Source organism: Scyliorhinus torazame, chromosome 10, assembly GCF_047496885.1.
Source record: "Scyliorhinus torazame isolate Kashiwa2021f chromosome 10, sScyTor2.1, whole genome shotgun sequence".
In the NCBI taxonomy this organism is placed as follows: domain Eukaryota; kingdom Metazoa; phylum Chordata; class Chondrichthyes; order Carcharhiniformes; family Scyliorhinidae; genus Scyliorhinus; species Scyliorhinus torazame.
The window spans coordinates 63,123,967-63,141,815 of NC_092716.1; the positions used below are offsets into that span (position 1 = coordinate 63,123,967).

The following is a 17,849-nucleotide window of genomic DNA, read 5'->3' on the forward strand; positions in this document are numbered from 1 at the left end:
AGCCTTTTAGCCCTGACAAATGCCTCCTTTTCCTTTTTGACGAGGCCTACAATATCTCTCGTTATCCAAGGTTCCCGAAATTTGCCGTATTTATCCTTCTTGCGCACATGAACATGCCGGTCCTGAATTCCTTTCAACTGACATTTGAAAGCCTCCCACATGTCAGATGTTGATTTAACCTCAAACATCCGCCCCCAATCTAGGTTCTTCAGTTCCCGCCTAATATTGTTAGAATTAGCCTTCCCACAATTTAGCACATTCATCCTAGGACCACTCTTATCCTTGTCCACCAGCACTTTAAAACTTACTGAATTGTGGTCACTGTTCCCGAAATGCTCCCCTACTGAAACTTCTACCACCTGGCCGGGCTCATTCCCCAATACCAGGTCCAGTACAGCCCCTTCCCTAGTTGGACTATCTACATATTGTTTTAAGAAGTCCTCCTGGATGCTCCTTACAAACTCTGCCCCGTCCAAGCCCCTAGCACTAAATGAGTCCCAGTGAATATTGGGGAAGTTGAAGTCTCCCATCACAATAACCCTGTTGTTTTTACTCGTTTCCAAAATCTGTCTACCTATCTGCTCCTCTATCTCCCGCTGGCTGTTGGGAGGCCTGTAGTAAACCCCCAACATTGTGACTGCACCCTTCTTATTCCTGATCTCTACCCATATAGCCTCACTGCCCTCTGAGGTGTCCTCCCGTAGTACAGCTGTGATATTCTCCCTAACCAGTAGCGCAACTCCACCACCCCTTTTACATCCCCCTCTATCCTGCCTGAAACATCTAAATCCTGGAACGTTTAGCTGCCAATCCTGCCCTTCCCTCAACCAGGTCTCTGTAATGGCAACAACATCATAGTTCCAAGTACTAATCCAAGCTCTAAGTTCATCTGCCTTACCCGTAATACGTCTTGCATTAAAACATATGCACTTCAGGCCACCAGACCCGCTGTTTTCAGCAACATCTTCCTGTCTGCTCTTCCTCAGAGCCATACTGGCCCTATTCTCTAGTTCTCCCTCAATGTTTTCACCTTCTGACCTATTGATCTGGTACCCACCCCCCTGCCATACTAGTTTAAACCCTCCCGTGTGACACTAGCAAACCTTGCAGCCAGGATATTTATGCCTCTCCAGTTTAGATGCAACCCGTCCTTTTTATACAGGTCACACCTGCCCCGGAAAAGTTCCCAGTGGTCCAGATAACGGAAACCCTCCCTCCTACACCAGCTGTTTAGCCACGTGTTTAGCTGCTCTATCTTCCTATTTCTAGCCTCACTGGCACGTGGCACAGGGAGTAATCCCGAGATTACAACCCTAGAGGTCCTGTCTTTTAACTTTCTCCTTAGCTCCCTGAATCACCGCTGCTGGACCTCATGCCCCTTCCTGCCTATGTCGTTAGTACCAATATGTACAACGACCTCTGCCTGTTTGCCCTCCCCCTTCAGGATGCCCGCTACCCGTTCTGAGGCATCCTGTACCCTGGCACCAGGGAGGCAACATACAATCCTGGAGTCTCTTTCACGTCCACAGAAGCGCCTATCTGTGCCCCTGACTATAGAGTCCCCTATGACTATTGCACTTCTGCGCTTTGACCCTCACTGCTGAACATCAGAGCCAGCCGTGGTGCCACTGCTCTGGCTGCTGCTGTTTTCCCCTGATAGGCTATCCCCCCTGACAGTATCCAAAGGGGTATACGTGTTCGAGAAGGGGACAACCGCAGGGGATTCCTGCACTGACTGCCTGCCCCTCCTGGTGGTCACCCATTTCTGATGGGGGGTGGGTGGGTGGCGGAGGGTGAGGTGCGAGGTTGGGGCGCCCATCCGGCCGGTGTCACTCTGCAGAACCAAGGGCCAAGGTGGGCCGTCGATGGGTGCGCAGCAAAAGATGGCTGCGGTAATGGCGGTCTGTGCCTGGGCACCACCCCAGTCTCCATGGGGGGGGGTCACCCTGGCCACAGGTTCCACCCATCCCCCCCTCCCCCGGCCCTGGCAGTGCCCACCCCCCACCCTAGCCCGCCCAGCCAGTGTCCGGCCCAGCAGCCCACAGTCGCTCCACTCTGCGTCATACCTTCTCTCTCTCCTTCAACAGCCACCACGTCAGTGTCACTATTTTTGAAAGCACAAGTCAACCGCGCCGATCGGAGGAGGAGAATCGCAGAGGCCACGAAGAATACCGGGTTGGGCCTGCTAATGATGTGCAAACGGTATTTGCTGTACGTGCATTCCGGTATGCATTGACGCCGCTGTCGAAGTGACAGAAAAATAACCCGCCACAATTTTGGTGTCGAAACTTTATCTCCGCCCAATCCCGATCCCGATTTTGGCGTCGGCAAACAGAAAATCCCGTCCATAGTCTTTGATGGCATTAAATCCTCCCTTGACTGTAGAAAATCTGATAAACTTTCCTCAAAGTCTTTTATAACAATGCAATCCCAAATTAAGTTGTCTTTCAGGGCTCCATATTTATAATTCTCCATTAGTTGATGCCAATTGTTAATGAAGGAATCTATTTCTCTCCTAGTCTTTCGAAACATCTCTTGAATGTCACCTTTTCAATAATTGTGTTCCTTCTAAGACTGAAATATACATCAAAAGCTTTTATAGCATCTTTGTATGTTGTCGTTTGTTTATTTATGTCTTGTCTGACTAGTGCTTCATCTGCATTATTGCCTATGGCATAGATATGGATAAAGTTAACGTAAAGTCCCCATAGTCCCAGATGACCATAGGCTGCTTTCCACTTTGAGGGGGAAGCTGACTGATGGTGATTTAACCTGACGATCACCACACCTCAGGCTAGGGCAAGGTTGAGAAGGTATGGCCTTCATGAATATCCTCAGCTGATATGAGAATTGAACTCAGACTGCTGGCCTCGGTCTGCATCATGAACCAGCTGCCCAGCCAAATGAGCTAAACCGGCCGCCACCCAATAAGATAAGGGTACCGACCTGTTCCTTACTAGGCTTCTCTGCTAGTTCTGAAGCAGTTCTGTACCGCTGCAGTTCTGCTACTTGATCCGGAGCTGCCACATGGTTGAGGCACTCTGGCAAGGGTAGGGTTTTCTCCAGGCTTTCTTTCACTTTAGCCTTCCAAAGAACAAACAACAATAGAGCACAGGAACAGGCCCATCACCCCTCCAGGCCTGTACCGGTCATGATACCAACCTTTGCCAAAACCCTCAGCACTTTGTTGTGCCATATCCCTCTATAACCATCCTATCCTTGTGTTTGTCAAGATGCCTTTTGAATGCCATTAATGTATCCTCTCCACAACCTCCTCTAGCAATGCGTTCCAGGAACTCATCACCCTCTGGTAAAAAACCTGTCTCACAAATCTCCTCTAAACTTTGCCCCACGGACCTCAAACCTATGCCTGTTGGTGACTGACCCCTCCACCCTGGGAAAGAATGCCTGCCCATCCACTCCATCCATGGCCCTCATAATCTTGTAAATCTCTATCAGGTCACCCCTCAACCTCTGTCTTTGTAATGAAAATAGTCCGAGTCTATTCAGTCCCTCCACATAGCTAACACCCTCCAGACCAGGCAACATCCTGGTAAACCTTCTTTGCACCCTCTCCAAAGCCTCCACATCTTTCTGGCGGTGTGGCGACTAGAATTGTGTGCAATATTCCAAGTGCGGCCTTACCAAGGTTCTATACAACTGTAGCATGACTTGCCAGTTTTTATACTCAATGCCCCGTCCAATGAAGGCAAGCATTCCATATGTTTTCTTGACTATCTTGTCCACTTGTGTTGCCACCTTCAAAGATCTGTGGACCAGATCTCTTTGACTTTATATATTCCTAAGAGTTTTGCCATTTAAGTTCTGTTGGCATTTGTTCCCACAATATCCTTTCATTGCAGTCATTTTGCTTGCTGCATTTTCAGTCACCGGACCAGTTACTTGGTGCTTAATCTATTACCTCCACCAACAGCATCTGTTATCATCATTGTGGATCTTAGCTGAGATTGTCCTTCGTTAGGATTGAGAGACACTGCTGGAGGCAAGGCTGTTGGTAAACTTTAACTTTTATTAGAACTATCTCTCAGCATACTCTGTTGTCATGTGATCTTACATTGCTGATGATTTACACTGTCTATTTACGTTAATCCTTTACACAACAAAACTAATTGGTTCCAGTATACATTTTGAGCAATTTGGATGTTAAAATATAATACGACACCACCTAGTGGTGTGACAGCTAAATGTTAGAATTTACATTCCTGTCACAGCAAATTTCAATACAGCACAAAGCCGATGTAAAAACTTTCATATAGTTTTACCTTTTTCATGATTTCCATCCAGCTGCATTGCTTTCGCATTCTTGGTGTTTCCTTCCGTTGAATCATTTGTCTCATCAGTCATATCAAATGCTAAAATTACAAAACAGTTTTGTCAAACTGCGTTTGAAACTGCATTGAGTAAATACATTCAGAATAATGGGACACGAGGAGCTGATGAGAAGTTAAATGATTTTGGTGTCTATGTACATAAATCACTAAAAGCCGGTGAGCAGGCACAAGGAGTAACCAAAAAGCCTTTATTGTAAAAGGGTTGGAATGCCAAAATGATGCTTCAGTTTTACGGGGCGTGGGTTAGACCCCACCCTTGCACTATTTTCACTTTTGGACATTACGGGCAGGATTCTCTGATCCTGTGGTTAAGTGTTGTCACCGTCGTAACGCGACGGCGTCAACATAGCCTCAGGAGCAGCGATTCTGACCCTGACAGGGGACCAGCACGGCACTGGAATGACCCACGGCGCTCCAGCTGCCAATCCCGGTCTCAGATGGACGCTGCGGGTCTGCGCATGCGCAGTGGGGCCGGCGCCAGTTCGTGTATGTGCAGTGGGCCTGGCGCGATTGCCGCGCATGCGCGGTGGCTCCCTTCTCCGCGCCGGCCCCGACGCAACATGGCGTAGGGCTACAGGACCCAGCGCGGAACAAAAGAGGCCCTCAGCCCGAGAGGGCGACCCGCTGATCGGTAGGCCCCGATCGCGGGCCAGGCCACAGCGGAAGACCCCCCCCCCCTCCCCGCGGGGTCGGACCCCCCCCCCCCACCAGACCGCCCCCGAATCCATTAACGCCGAGGTCCCGCCGGGTAAGACCACGTGTGAACAGCGCCGGCGGGAGTCGTTTTTTTTGTATGGCCACTCGGCCCATCCCGGGCCGATAACCACCGGAGGGGCCCCGTAGAGCGGCCCCCGACCGGCACCGCGCCGGCGCCAATGGTGCCGATTCTCCGCTCTCCGGAGAATCGGCAGACTGCTGTCGGGGCGGCTTCGCGCCCGTCCCGGCGATTCTCCGACCCGGCCTGGGCTGAGAGAATCCCGCCCAGGAACTCAGGACAGGGACATTGGTGTTGTGGATGGTACAGCGCAGATTAATCTTTTATTTTTTCCTGAGATGTTGGCATCGCTGGTCAGGCCAGCATTTAGTGCCCATTCTATTTGCCCTTGAAAAGGTGGTTGGGAGCCGCCTTCATGAACTGCTGCAGCCCATATGATGTAGGTATAGTCCTATTAGGAGGGGAGTCCCGGGGTTTTGAAATGCATGACTTGGACGGGAACTTCCAGGTGGTGGTGTTCCCAGGTATTTGTTGCATTTGTCCTTCTAATTGGTGGAGGTGTGGAAGGTAATTTTGAAGGCGGCTGGATAAGTTGTTGCAGTGTATCTGATAGATGGTACACACTGCTGATACTGTTCGTTAGTGATGGAGGGAGTGAATGCATAAGGTTGTGGTTGGGGTGCTAATCAAGCGGGCTGCTTTGTTCTAGATAGTACTGAGCTTCTTGAGTTGTTGGAGCTGCACTCATCCAGACAAATGGAGAGTATTCCATCACACTCCTGACTTGTACCTGAAGATAGCGGACATGCTTTGGGGAGTGAGATGAGTTACTCACCTCAGAGATTCCAACCTCTCATCTGCTCTTGTAGCTGCAGAAACTTTATGGCTGGTCCAGTTAAGATTATGGTTAATCGTATCAATCAACGGGATATCAATAGTGGGGGATTCAGTGATGGTAATGCCATTGAATGTCGTGGGGAGATGGTTAGATTTTCCCTTGTTGGAGATGGCCATGGCCGGTCAGTTGTGTGGCATGAATTTTACTTAACAGCCTCAGCTTAAATTTTGTGCAGGTCTTGCTGCATTTGAACATAGACATCTGTATCTGCATAATGGTACTGAACATTGTGAAATCATTAGTGAAGAGCAGGGAGGTCATGTTTGAGTTGTATAAAGCTTTGGTGGGGCCACAGCTGGAGTACTGTGTGCAATTCTGGTTGCCACATTATAGGAGGGGATGCAGAGGCATTTCACCAGGATGTTGCTTGGGATGGAACATTTAAGTTAAGAAGAGAGGTTGGATAGGCTTGGGTTGTTTTCATTGGAGCAGAGAGGACTGAGGGGTGACCTGATCAAGGTGTACAAGATTATGAGGGGCATGAGCAGGGTGGATAGGGAACAGCTGTTCCCCTTAGTTGAAGGGTCAGTTACAAGGTGACACAAGTCCATGATGAGGGGCAGGAGATTTAGAAGGACCAACAACATTTCTGAACTTGCCAAAGAAATAGGGAATAATAATAATCTTTGTTATTGTCACAAGTAGGCTTACATTAACACCGCAATGAAGTTACTGTAAAAATCCCTTAGTCACCACACTCCGGCGCCTGTTTGGGTACACTGAGGAAGAATTCAGAATGTCCAATTGACCTAACAGCACGTCTTCCGGGACTTGTGTGATGGAAACTGGAGCACCCGGAGGAAAACCACGCAGACACGGTTAGCACGTGCAGACTCCGCACAGACGACTTCCGGTTGCGGCTATGCCTAGGTAGGTCGCACGTTCGGCAGCTCCCGCCGGGAACAGACTTTTGGGCTCTCCAGAGGGGCCCCAACGGCAATTGTTCGACGGCTTCCAGTGTGGGAAGGTGACAGCAAGGCCCCCCTGACATTATATGGATTGGACCAGGAGTGGAGCGGTGAAAAAAGTGATCTTGGGGCAGCAAAAAGTGCGTGGGAGGAAAAGCAAGATGGCGACGGGTGGAGACCAAGCAGCATGGGCGCAGTGGTCGCAGGAGCAGCAGGAGTTTCTTAAACGCTGCTTTGAGGAGCTGAAGACAGAAATGCTGGCACCAATGAAGGCGGCGATTGAGAAGCTTGTGGAGACCCAGAAGGCCCAAGGGGCGGCGATCCGGGAGGTGCGGCAAAAAGCCTCGGAGAACGAGGATGAGGTCTTGGGCCTGGCGGTGAAGGTGGAGGCGCACGAGGCGCTGCACAAGAGGTGGACGGAAAAATTCGAGGACCTGGAGAATAGGTCGAGGAGGAAGAATCTTCGGATTCTGGGTCACCCTGAAGGAGTGGAGGGGCCCGATGCCGGGGCATATATGAGCATGATGATCAATTCGCTGATGGGCGCGTGAGCTTTCCCAAGGCCCCTGGAGCTAGATGGGGCTCATCGGGTCCTGGCAAGGGGACCCAAAGCCAACGAGCTGCCAAGGACTGTAGTGGTGAGGTTCCACCGCTTTATGGACAGAGAGCGTGTCCTGAGATGGGCCAAAAAAGAGCGGAGCAGCAGGTGGGAGAACACGGAGATCCGAATTTACCAGGACTGGAGTGCGGAGGTGGCTAAGAAGGGAGCTGGTTTCAATCGGGCTAAGGCGGTGCTCCATCGGAAGGGGGTGAAGTTCGGGATGCTGCAGCCAGCGCGATTGTGGGTCACGTTCCAAGATCGGCACCACTATTTTGAAATGCCCAATGAGGCATGGAACTTTATGCAGACTGAAACGTTGGACTCAAATTGAGGGTTTGTCGTGGGGGGATGTTTACTGTGTTCACTGTGTTTATTACATTTGGGGAATGTTCTTTTGGTTTGAGTGCTGGGGGGTGGTGGGTGAATGGATTTGATGTGGGGGCTGTGGGAGAGTGTGGGCGTCGGTGTTGGAGGGGCAGGCCCCCACGGAGGAAGAGGGGGAGTGGAGGCCCGGGGATGGGGAGTTGGCGTAAGGCCGCAAAAAGGAGCTGCGCCAGAGGGGGCGGGGCTGGCTCAGGAAAGCGCGGGCTTTTTCCCGCATTAGGGAAGGATGGGGGTGGGGCCGTGGGGAAAGGGCAGTGCTGGAGAGGAGCGCACACTGACTGCCAAGGGGAGGGGGGATTCTCACACTGGGGGGTCGATGGAATGGCGGGAGAGACCGGGGTCAGCAGGAGTCAGCTGACTTACGGGAGTGTCATGGGGGGAGCAAAATGGCTAGATGTGGATCTAGCGGGGGTTGGGGGGAGGGGGCGGAACAGGGTTGCTGCTGCATTGGCCAAAGGGGAGCTGGAAGTAGAAGAGGTAGTCGGGGCGGAGGTCCGCTGCCTGGGGGACTGGAGGGTGCGGGAGGCGCGGGCACGTGGCTGGCCTAGAAAAGGAGATGGCTAGTCGGCAGGGAGGGTGGGGGGGAGGGGGGGGGCGCATGTTGGGTCAGATTCTGGATCTGGACGTAGGAAGCCTGATAATGGGGGGGGGAATTCAACAAGGTGCTGGTCCCAGCACTGGACCGCTCTAGGTCCAGGACGGGTAAGAGGCCGGCTGCGGCCAAGGTGCTCAGGGGGTTTATGGACCAGATGGGGAGAGTGGATCCATGGAGGTTTGTCAGGCCGCTGGCCAGGGAATTTTCCTTCTTTTTCCCACGTTTTCCCACGTCCATAGAGCCTACTCCCGGATAGATTTTTTCATTTTCTGTAGGGTTCCCGGTTGAATTCTACAGGAAATACGTAGACTTGCTGGGCCTGTTGTTAGTGAGGACTTTCAATAAGGCGAGGGAGGGGCGAACCTTGCCCCCGACAATGTCTAGGGCGCTGATTTCTTTGATCCTGAAGCGGGACAAGGATCCACTGCAATGTGGGTCGTATAGACCGATCTCGCTCCTCAATGTTGATGCTAAGTTGCTGGCAAAGATGCTGGCTATGAGAATTGAGGACGGTGTCCCGGGGGTGATTCATGAGGACCAGACGGGATTTGTGAAGGGTAGGCAATTAAATACAAATGCGCGGAGGCTCCTCAATGTGATTATGATGCCCCCGGTGGAGGGGGAAGCGGAGGTAGTGGCAGCTATGGACGCGGAGAAGGCCTTTGACCGGGTGGAGTGGGAGTATCTTTGGGAAGTGTTGCGGAGGTTTGGGTTCGGGAAGGGGTTCATCAGCTGGGTCAGGCTGCTATATAGAGTCCCGGTGGCGAGTGTGGCTACGAATCGGCGGAGGTCGGAGTACTTTCAGCTGTACCGGGGGATGACGCAGGGGTGCCCCCTGCCCCCCTTGTTGTTTGCACTGGCAATTGAGCCTCTGGCATTGGCACTAAGGGAGTCCAGGAAATGGAGGGGACTGGTCCGGGGGGAGAGGAACACTGGGTATCGTTGTATGCTGATGACCTGTTGCTGTATGTGGCAGATCCAGTGGAGGGGATGGCAGAGGTCATGCGGATCCTAAGGGAGTTTGGGGACTTTTCGGGGTATAAACTCAACGTAGAGAAGAGTGAGCTCTTTGTGGTGCATTCAGGGGACCAGGGAAGGGGGATAGACGAGCTACCGCTGAAGAGGGCGGAAAGGAGCTTTCGTTACCTGGGGATCCAGGTGGCTAGGAGTTGGAGGGCCCTGCAGAAGCTCAATTTGACACGGTTGGTGGAGCAGATGGAGGAGGATTTTTTAAAATGGGATATGCTGCCACTCTCACTAGCGGGTAGGGTGCAGTCGGTCAAATTGACGGTCCTCCCGAGATTTCTTTTTGTGTTCCAGTGCCTTCCCATTCTGATCCCCAAGGCCTTTTTCAAACAGGTAAGTAGGAGCATCATGGGTTTTGTGTGGGTTAATAAGACCCCGAGGGTGAAGAGAGTGTTTCTGGAGCGTCGCAGGGACAGGGGGGCGCTGGCACTGCCAAATTTGTGCGGCTATTATTGGGCAGCCAATGTGGCGATGGGCCTTACCCCAACTCCCCATGGAGGGAGAGGGGGCGGCGTGGAAGAGGTTAGAGATGGCGTTCTGTGTGGGCACGAGCCTGAGGGCGCTGGCGACGGCACCGCTGCCGCTCTCGCCAACAAGGTACACCACGAGTCCGGTGGTGGCTGCGACGTTGAAGATCTGGGGGCAGTGGAGGCGACACAGGGGCGAGGTGGGAGCCTTGGTTTGGTCCCCGATTTGAGAGAATCATCGGTTCGTCCCGGGAAGGATGGATGGGGGGTTTCGGAGCTGGCATCGAGCAGGGATTAGAAGAATGGGGGACCTGTTCATCGATGGGACGTTTGCCAGCCTAGGGGTGCTGGAGGAGAAGTTTGGGTTATCCCCGGGAAACGCTTTCAGGTACATGCAAGTGAGGGCGTTTGTGAGGCGGCAGGTGAGGGAATTCCCGCTGCTCCCGGCACAGGGGATTCAGAACAGGGTGATTTCGGGTGTATGGGTTGGAGAAGGCAAAGTTTTGGCAATTTACCAGGAGCTGAAGGAAGAGGAGGAGGCCTCGGTGGAGGAGTTAAAGGGCAAGTGGGAGGAGGAGCTTGGGGAGGAGATAGATGAGGGTCTGTGGGCTGATGCCCTGAGTAGGGTTAATTCTTCCTCCTCTTGCGCCAGGCTCAGCCTAATACAGTTCAAAGTTACTCACAGAGCGCATATGACAGGCGCGAGGTTGAGTAGGTTCTTTGGGGTGGAGGACAGATGTGGGAGGTGCTCGGGAAGCCCGGCAAATCATGTCCATATGTTCTGGTCGTGCCCTACCCTGGATGGGTTTTGGAGGGGTTTTGCGAGGACTATGTCCAAGGTGGTGAAAGCCCGGGTCAAGCCGAGCTGGGGGTTGGCATTATTTGGGGTAACGGACGAGCCGGGAGTGCAGGAGGCGAAAGAGGCCGGTATTCTGGCCTTTGCGTCCCTGGTAGCCCGGCAGAGGATTTTGCTATTATGGAAAGCCCCCTCGTGTGGAAGCCTGGATCAATGACATGGCAGGGTTCATCAAGCTGGAGAGGATAAAGTTTGCCTTGCGAGGGTCTGTGCAAGGGTTCCTCAGGCGGTGGCAACTGTTCCTAGACTATCTCGCGGAGCGTTAGGAGGAGGTCAGCAGCAGCAGCAGCCCAGGGGCGAGGGGGGGGGTTCTTTTGGGGGGGCGTTTGGGTGGGTGGGGGGGGCTCCCCTATTGGTGCTTTTAAATGTCATATGGGGGGTTATTGTATATGGGGGAAATCCAATGTATAATTGTTTTATAACTTTTGATTGTTGTGTTCTTGTTTCTTTCTTTTTGTTGGGGGGGGGGGGGTTTAAAATCTGTTGAAAAATTTGAATAAATATATATTTTTTAAAAAGATTCCGCACAGACAGTGACCCAAGTCGAGAATCGAACCCGTGTCTCTGGTGCTGTGATGCAACAGTGCTAACCCAGGGCAGCACGGTAGCACAAGTGGATAGCACTGTGGCTTCATAGCGCCAGGGTCCCAGGTTTGATTCCCTGCTGGGTCACTGTGTGTGGAGTCTGCACGTTCTCCCCGTGTCTGCGTGGGCTTCCTCCGGGTGCTCCGGTTTCCTTCCACAGTCCAAAGACATACAGGTTAGGTGGATTGGCCATGATAAATTGCCCTTAGTGACCAAAAAGGTTAGGAGGGGTTATTGGGTTACGGGGATAGGGGGGAAGTGAAGGCTTAAATGGGTCAGTGCAGACTCGATGGGCTGAATGGCCACCTTCTACACTGTATGTTCTAACCAGGGGAATTGAGGAAAAACTACTTTTCCCAGAGGGCGGTGATATCTGGAATGCGTTGCCGAGGAGGGTGATCGAGGCGGGTTGCCTCACATCCTTTAAAAAGTACCTGGATGCACACTTGGCACATCATAACATTCAAGCTATGGGCTAAATGCTGGCAAGTGGGAGTAGGTAGACAGGTCAGGTGTTTTTCATGCATCGCTGCAGACCCGATGGGCCAAAGGCCTCTTCTTCACTGTATTATTCTGGGATTCTGTGAACATTCCCACTTCTGACTTTATAAAGGAGCACAGTAAGAAGTCTTACAACACCAGGTTAAAGTCCAAAAGGTTTGTTTCAAACACACGCTTTCGCAGCACTGCTCCTTCCTCGGGTGAAAAGTATAAAGGAGGGAATGTCAGCTGAAAATGATTGGGCTGAGGACACTAACCTGATGAATGTTGCAGTGATGCCTTGGGATTTAGATAATTGACCTTCAACAACCACAACAACCTTCCTTTGTGCTGTGCATAACTCCAATCAGTAGAGAATTTTCCCCGATTCCGATTGACTCCAGTTTGGCAATGGCTCCTTGAAGCCAAACTGAGTCAAATGTTGTAATTACAGGATTACCACCTGTGCCACTTGCCAGTGAGGCTAGAAATTGGAGGATAGTGCAGCTGAACACGTGGCTAAACCGGTGGTGTCGGAGGTAGGGTTCAGATTTCTGGATCATTGGGATCTCTTCCGGGGCAGGTCGGACCTGTACAAGAAGGACGGGTTGCATCTAAACTGGAGGGGCACCAATATCCTGGCTGGGAGATTTGCTAGCTTCGCTCGGCAGGATTTAAACTAGTATGGCAGGAGGTGGGAACTAGAGCAATAGCTTTGGTGGTGTAATAACTGAAGAGGAAATAGAGAACAAAAATAAGAGAACAACATCACTCTCAGGCAGAGCAAAAAAGGTGACAAGTGTGAGAAAGAAGGTGGTCAATGCAGGACTGAGGGTGTTGTACCTAAATGCGCGCAGTATACGGAACAAGGTAAATGAGCTTGTTGCGCACATTGAAATTGGCCGGTACGATGTTGTGGGCATCACAGAGACATGGCTGTAAGGGGATCATGGCTGGGATCTAAATATACAAGGATATGTGTCCTATCACAAGGACAGGCAGATGGGCAAAGGGGGCTGGTTGCATTGTTAGTAAGGAATGGAGTTAAATCGATAGCATGGCGCGATATAGTATCAGAAGGCATAGAATCTCTGGGTGGAGTTGAAGAATCAAAAAAGTAAAAAGATCCTAATGGGAGTTATGTACAGGCCCCCGAGCAGTAGTCAGCATGTGCGGCAGAAAATAAATCAGGAGATAGAAACAGCATTAAAAGAAGGCAATATCACAATAATCTTGGGGCCTTCAATATGCAGGTGGACTGGGAAAATCAGGTTGGTAGTGGATTCAAAGAAAAGGAATTTGTGGAATGTCTAAGAGATGTTTTTTTGGAGCAGCTTGTGACAGAGCTGACTGGGGAACAGGCAATTCTGGATTTGGTGATGTGTAATGAGGCAGATTTGATTAAGGAACTTAAGGTGAAGGAACCCTTGGGGAGCAGTGACCACAATATGATAGAATTTACACTGCAGTTTGAGAGGGAGAAGCTGGAATCAGATGGAGCGGTATTAGAATTAAATAAGGGTAACTACAAAGACATGAGGGAGGAGCGGGCCAGAGTTGATTGGAAAAGGAGCCCAGCAGAGAAGACAGTGGAACAGCAATGGCAGGAGGTTTTGGGGGTTATTCGGGAGGCACAACAGAAATTCATCCCAAGGAGGAGGAAAAATGCTAAGGGGAGGACAAAGCACCGATGGTTGACGAGGGAAGTCAAGGACTGCATAAAAGTCAAAGAAAAAGCATACAAAGTGGCGAGACTTATTGGGAAGCATTTAAAATCAAGCAGAGGACAACTAAAAAAGCAATAAGGGGGGAGAAGATGAAATATGAGGCAAGCTAGCTAGTAATATAAAAGAAGATAGGAAGAGGCTTTTTCAACATATAAGGTAAGATACAGGCAAAAATAGCCATTGGACCACTGGAAAACGTGGCCAGAGAAATAATAATAGGAAACAAAGAAGTGGCAGAGGAACTGAGTAGTTACTTTGCATCAGTCTTCACAGTGGAAACACAATGGGTTGCCAGAGCTCCATGAGAATCAGGGGGCAGAGGTGAGTGCAATAGCCATCACTAAGGAGAAGGTTCTGGGGAAACTGAAAAGTCTGAAGGTGGGTAAATCATCTGGACCGGATGGACTACACCCCAGGGTTTTGAAAGAGATAGTTGAGGAGATTGTGGAGGCATTGGTGTTGATCTTTCAGGATTCAGGAAGAGTCCCAGAGGACTCGAAAGTGGCTAATGTAATAACGCTATTTTCAAAGGGCGGGAGGCAGAAGACAGGAAATTATAGGCCAGTTAGCCTGACTTCGGCCATTGGTAAGATTTTAGAGTCCTTTGTTAAAGATCAGATCACGGAGTACTTGCAAGTGCATGATAAAATAGGACTGAGTCAGCACGGCTTTGTCAAAGGGACAGCCTTGTAACAGCCTCCCCGAACAGGTGCCGGAATGTGGCGACTAGGGGCTTTTCACAGTAACTTCATTGAAGCCTACTTGTGACAATAAGCGATTTTCATTTCATTTCATTCATTTCGGGAGGTCATGTCTGACAAATCAGGCAGAAGGCAGAGAGTGGGGATAAAGCGGTCTTTTTCAGGATGGCAGCCGGTGACTTGTGGTGTGACTCAGGGGTCGGTGCTGGGACCACAGCTTTTCATAATATACATTAATGATTGGGAAGAGGGAACTGAAGGCACTGTTGCTAAGTTTGCAGATGATACAAAGATCTGTAGAGGGGCAGGTCGTATTGAGGAAGCAGGATACTGCAGAAGGATTTGGACAGGCTAGGAGATGGGGAAAGAAGTGGCAGATGGAATACAATGTAGAAAAGTGTGAGGTTATGCACTTTGGAAGGAGGAATGGAGGCATAGACTATTTTCTAAATGGAGAAATGCTTCGGAAATCAGAAGCGCAGAGAGACTTGGGAGTCCTTGTTCACGATTCTCAAGATTAAAGTGCAGGTTCAGTCAGCAGTTAGGAAGGCAAATGCAATGTTAGCATTCATGTCGAGTGGGCTAGAATACAAGACCAGGGATGTACTTCAGAGGCAGCATAAGGTTCTGGTCAGACGCCATTTGGAGTATTGTGAGCAGTGTTGAGCACCGTATCGAAGGAAGGATGTTCTGGCCTTGAAAAGGATCCAGAGGAGGTTCACAAGAATGATCCCTGGAATAAAGAACTTGTCGTATGAAGTCTCTGGATCTGCACTCACTGGCATTTAGATGGATGAGGGAGGAAACTTATTGAAACTTACAGGATACTGTGATCTGGATAGAGTGGATGAGGATGTTTCCACTTGTAGGAAAAACAACAACCAGAGGACACAATCTCAAACTAAAAGGACGCTCTTTAAAACATAGATGAGGAGGAATTTCTTCAGCCAGAGAGTGGTGAATCTATGGAACTCTGCGAACGAATGCTGTGGAAACCAAATCACTGAGTATCTTCAAGACAGAGATAGATTGGTTCTTGATTATAAGGCAATCAGGAGTTATGGGGAGAAAGCAGGAGAATGGAGATGAGAGAAATATCAGCCATGATATGGGCCGAGTGGCCTAATTCTGCTCCCGTGTCTTATGGTCTTATGATGTCGGGGCAGCCTGTCTCATCACACCTCTTACATTTACCTTTATTGTCCATGTTTGGAGCAAGGCTGTAATCGGGTCAGGAGCTGAGTGGCCCTGTCGGAACCAAACTGTGCATCAGTGAGCAGCTTATTGCTGATCAAGTACTGCTTGATAGCACTGCCGATGGGATCTTCCATCACCCTGCTGATGATTGAGAGTAGATTGATAGGCTGGTAATTGGCCGGGTTGAATTTGTCCTGTTTTTGTGGACTGGACATACCTGGGCAATTTTCCGCATTGTCAGGTAGATGCCTGTATTGTAGCTGTACTAGAATTACTTGGCTGCGTTGGGAGGGTGGGGGGGGGACGCAAATTCTGGAGTACAAGCCTTTGGTACTGCGACCAGAATGTTGCCAGGGGTGACTGTGTCTTCTTGATATCACATGGGGTGAATTGAATGGGTTAACGTTTAACGTCTGTGATGCTGGGGCCTCAGGAGGAGGCCGAGTTGGATCATCCACCCAGCATTTCTGGCTGAAGATGGTTGCAAATTCTTCGGCCTTGTCTCTTGATGTGCTGTGCCCCCCATTTCCCCCCGCCCCCCCACCCATTAGTGAGAAGGGGGATATTTAACATTTATGGAACTTTTTTGTCCATTTCTTTAATTGTCCACCGCCATTCACTTAAAACATTTTTTTTTAAAGAGTGCACAATTCTTTTTTTCCAATTGAGGGGCAATTTAGTGTGGTCAATCCACCAAACCTTGCACATCTTTTGGGTTGTGGGGGTGAGACCCAAACAAATGCAGGGAGAATGTACAAACTCCACACGGACAGTGACCCAGGTCCACTGTCATTCACAAATGGATGTGACAGGACTGCAGAGCTTAGGTCTGATATCCTTATTTATGGAATGTCTTAGTTCTGTCGGTCACATGCTGCTTCCATTATTTGACATGCCTAAATTCTAGGTGTGCCTGATGGCACTCCTGGCATATCCTTCTCCACTCTTTATTGGCTCAGGGTTGATCCACAGCTTGATGGCAATGAAAGAGTGAGGGATATGCTGGGCTGTCGTGTTGCACATTGTGGTTGAGTACAATTCTGCTGCTGCTGGTGGCCCACAGCCGCATGGGTTCCCAGTTTTGAATTGCTATATCTGTTCTAAACATTTCCCATTTTGCAGAGTATAGTGCCACATAACCTGATGGAGAGTATAAGATGTTCACTGTTTGTTTTAAAAAGGTTAACTTGAATTCATAGAATAAACATTGTTTTGTTTTTCAGGAGGAACTTCTTCACCCAAAGGGTTGTGAATCTATGGAATTCCTTGCCCAGTGAAGCAGTTGAGGCTCCTTCATTAGATGTTTTTAAGATAAAGATAGATAGTTTTTTGAAGAATAAAGGGATTAAGGGTTATGGTGTTCGGGCCGGAAAGTGGAGCTGAGTCCACAAAGATCAGCCATGAACTCATTGAATGGCGGCGGAGCAGGCTCGAAGGGCCAGATGGCCTACTCCTGCTCCTAGTTCTTAAGTTCTTATGTTCTCCACAAGGACTGTGCTGTTGTCTCTCCCACCAATAGTGTCATGGACATATACCTCTGCGACAGGTAGATTGATGAGGACTGTTATGGGCCAGGGTTTAGAGAACCCCAAAGTGTATCATGGAGTTCACCTGACCCACAGCTTTTAATAGATTGTGGTATGGGGATCACACGGCCCACTCTACAGGTGTGGTACAGCAGAAATGCAAAAGTATTTTTTTTAAACAAAACAATGTTTATTCTATGAATTCAAGTTAACCTTTTTAAAACAAACAGTGAACATCTTAGCAACCATTAATTCAAATAAAACCCCCAAAGAATACAACACTAAGTAATCAGTAAGCTGTCCTTTTAACATGCAGAAGACTTGAGAAACACCTTTTAACAGAAGCACATTAGGTTTACATTCACTACTGAGAACATTTATAATTCTGAATTCACCAAATGATCAAGAGATAGTCTTTTGGTGGCAGAGAGAACAGCAGTACACCTGCTTGGTCTGGCTTCAGCTCCAACACTGAAAACAAAACTAAAATACACCCTGCAGCAAACAGCCTAAAATAAAAGTAAAAAGCTGACAGACAGCCCAGCTCCACCCACACTCTGACATCACTGATAGTACCCATTTCTTAAAGGTATATTTCTTAAACACCCATTTCTTAAAGGTACTCTCACATGACAAGGACAATGTCACGTACGTTTTTCCCTTTTGTTGGTTTCCTCACCACCTCCCACAGGCCCAGTCTAGCAGCTATGTCCTACAGGATTCTGCCAACTTGGTCAGAAGTCCTCCACCCAAGAGTACAATGTGTGTCCTTGCCACCCTCAGTGCATTTTCCAGTTGGAGTTCGACATGGAGGAACACTGATTAATCTGC

General features: G+C 49.7%; 1 protein-coding gene across 6 annotated transcripts in view; it reads right to left on the minus strand.

Annotated features, from left to right (window-relative positions):
* abcc12 (ATP-binding cassette, sub-family C (CFTR/MRP), member 12) overlaps positions 1 to 17,849 on the minus strand; it is a 296,461-nt gene that overhangs the window by 111,097 nt on the left and 167,515 nt on the right. For all 6 annotated transcript variants that reach the window (XM_072518199.1, XM_072518200.1, XM_072518198.1 and 3 more), the window contains one exon: positions 4,284 to 4,373. In XM_072518199.1, coding sequence (XP_072374300.1) covers positions 4,284 to 4,373 — 90 coding nt within the window. The remainder of the gene's footprint in view (positions 1 to 4,283; positions 4,374 to 17,849) is intronic.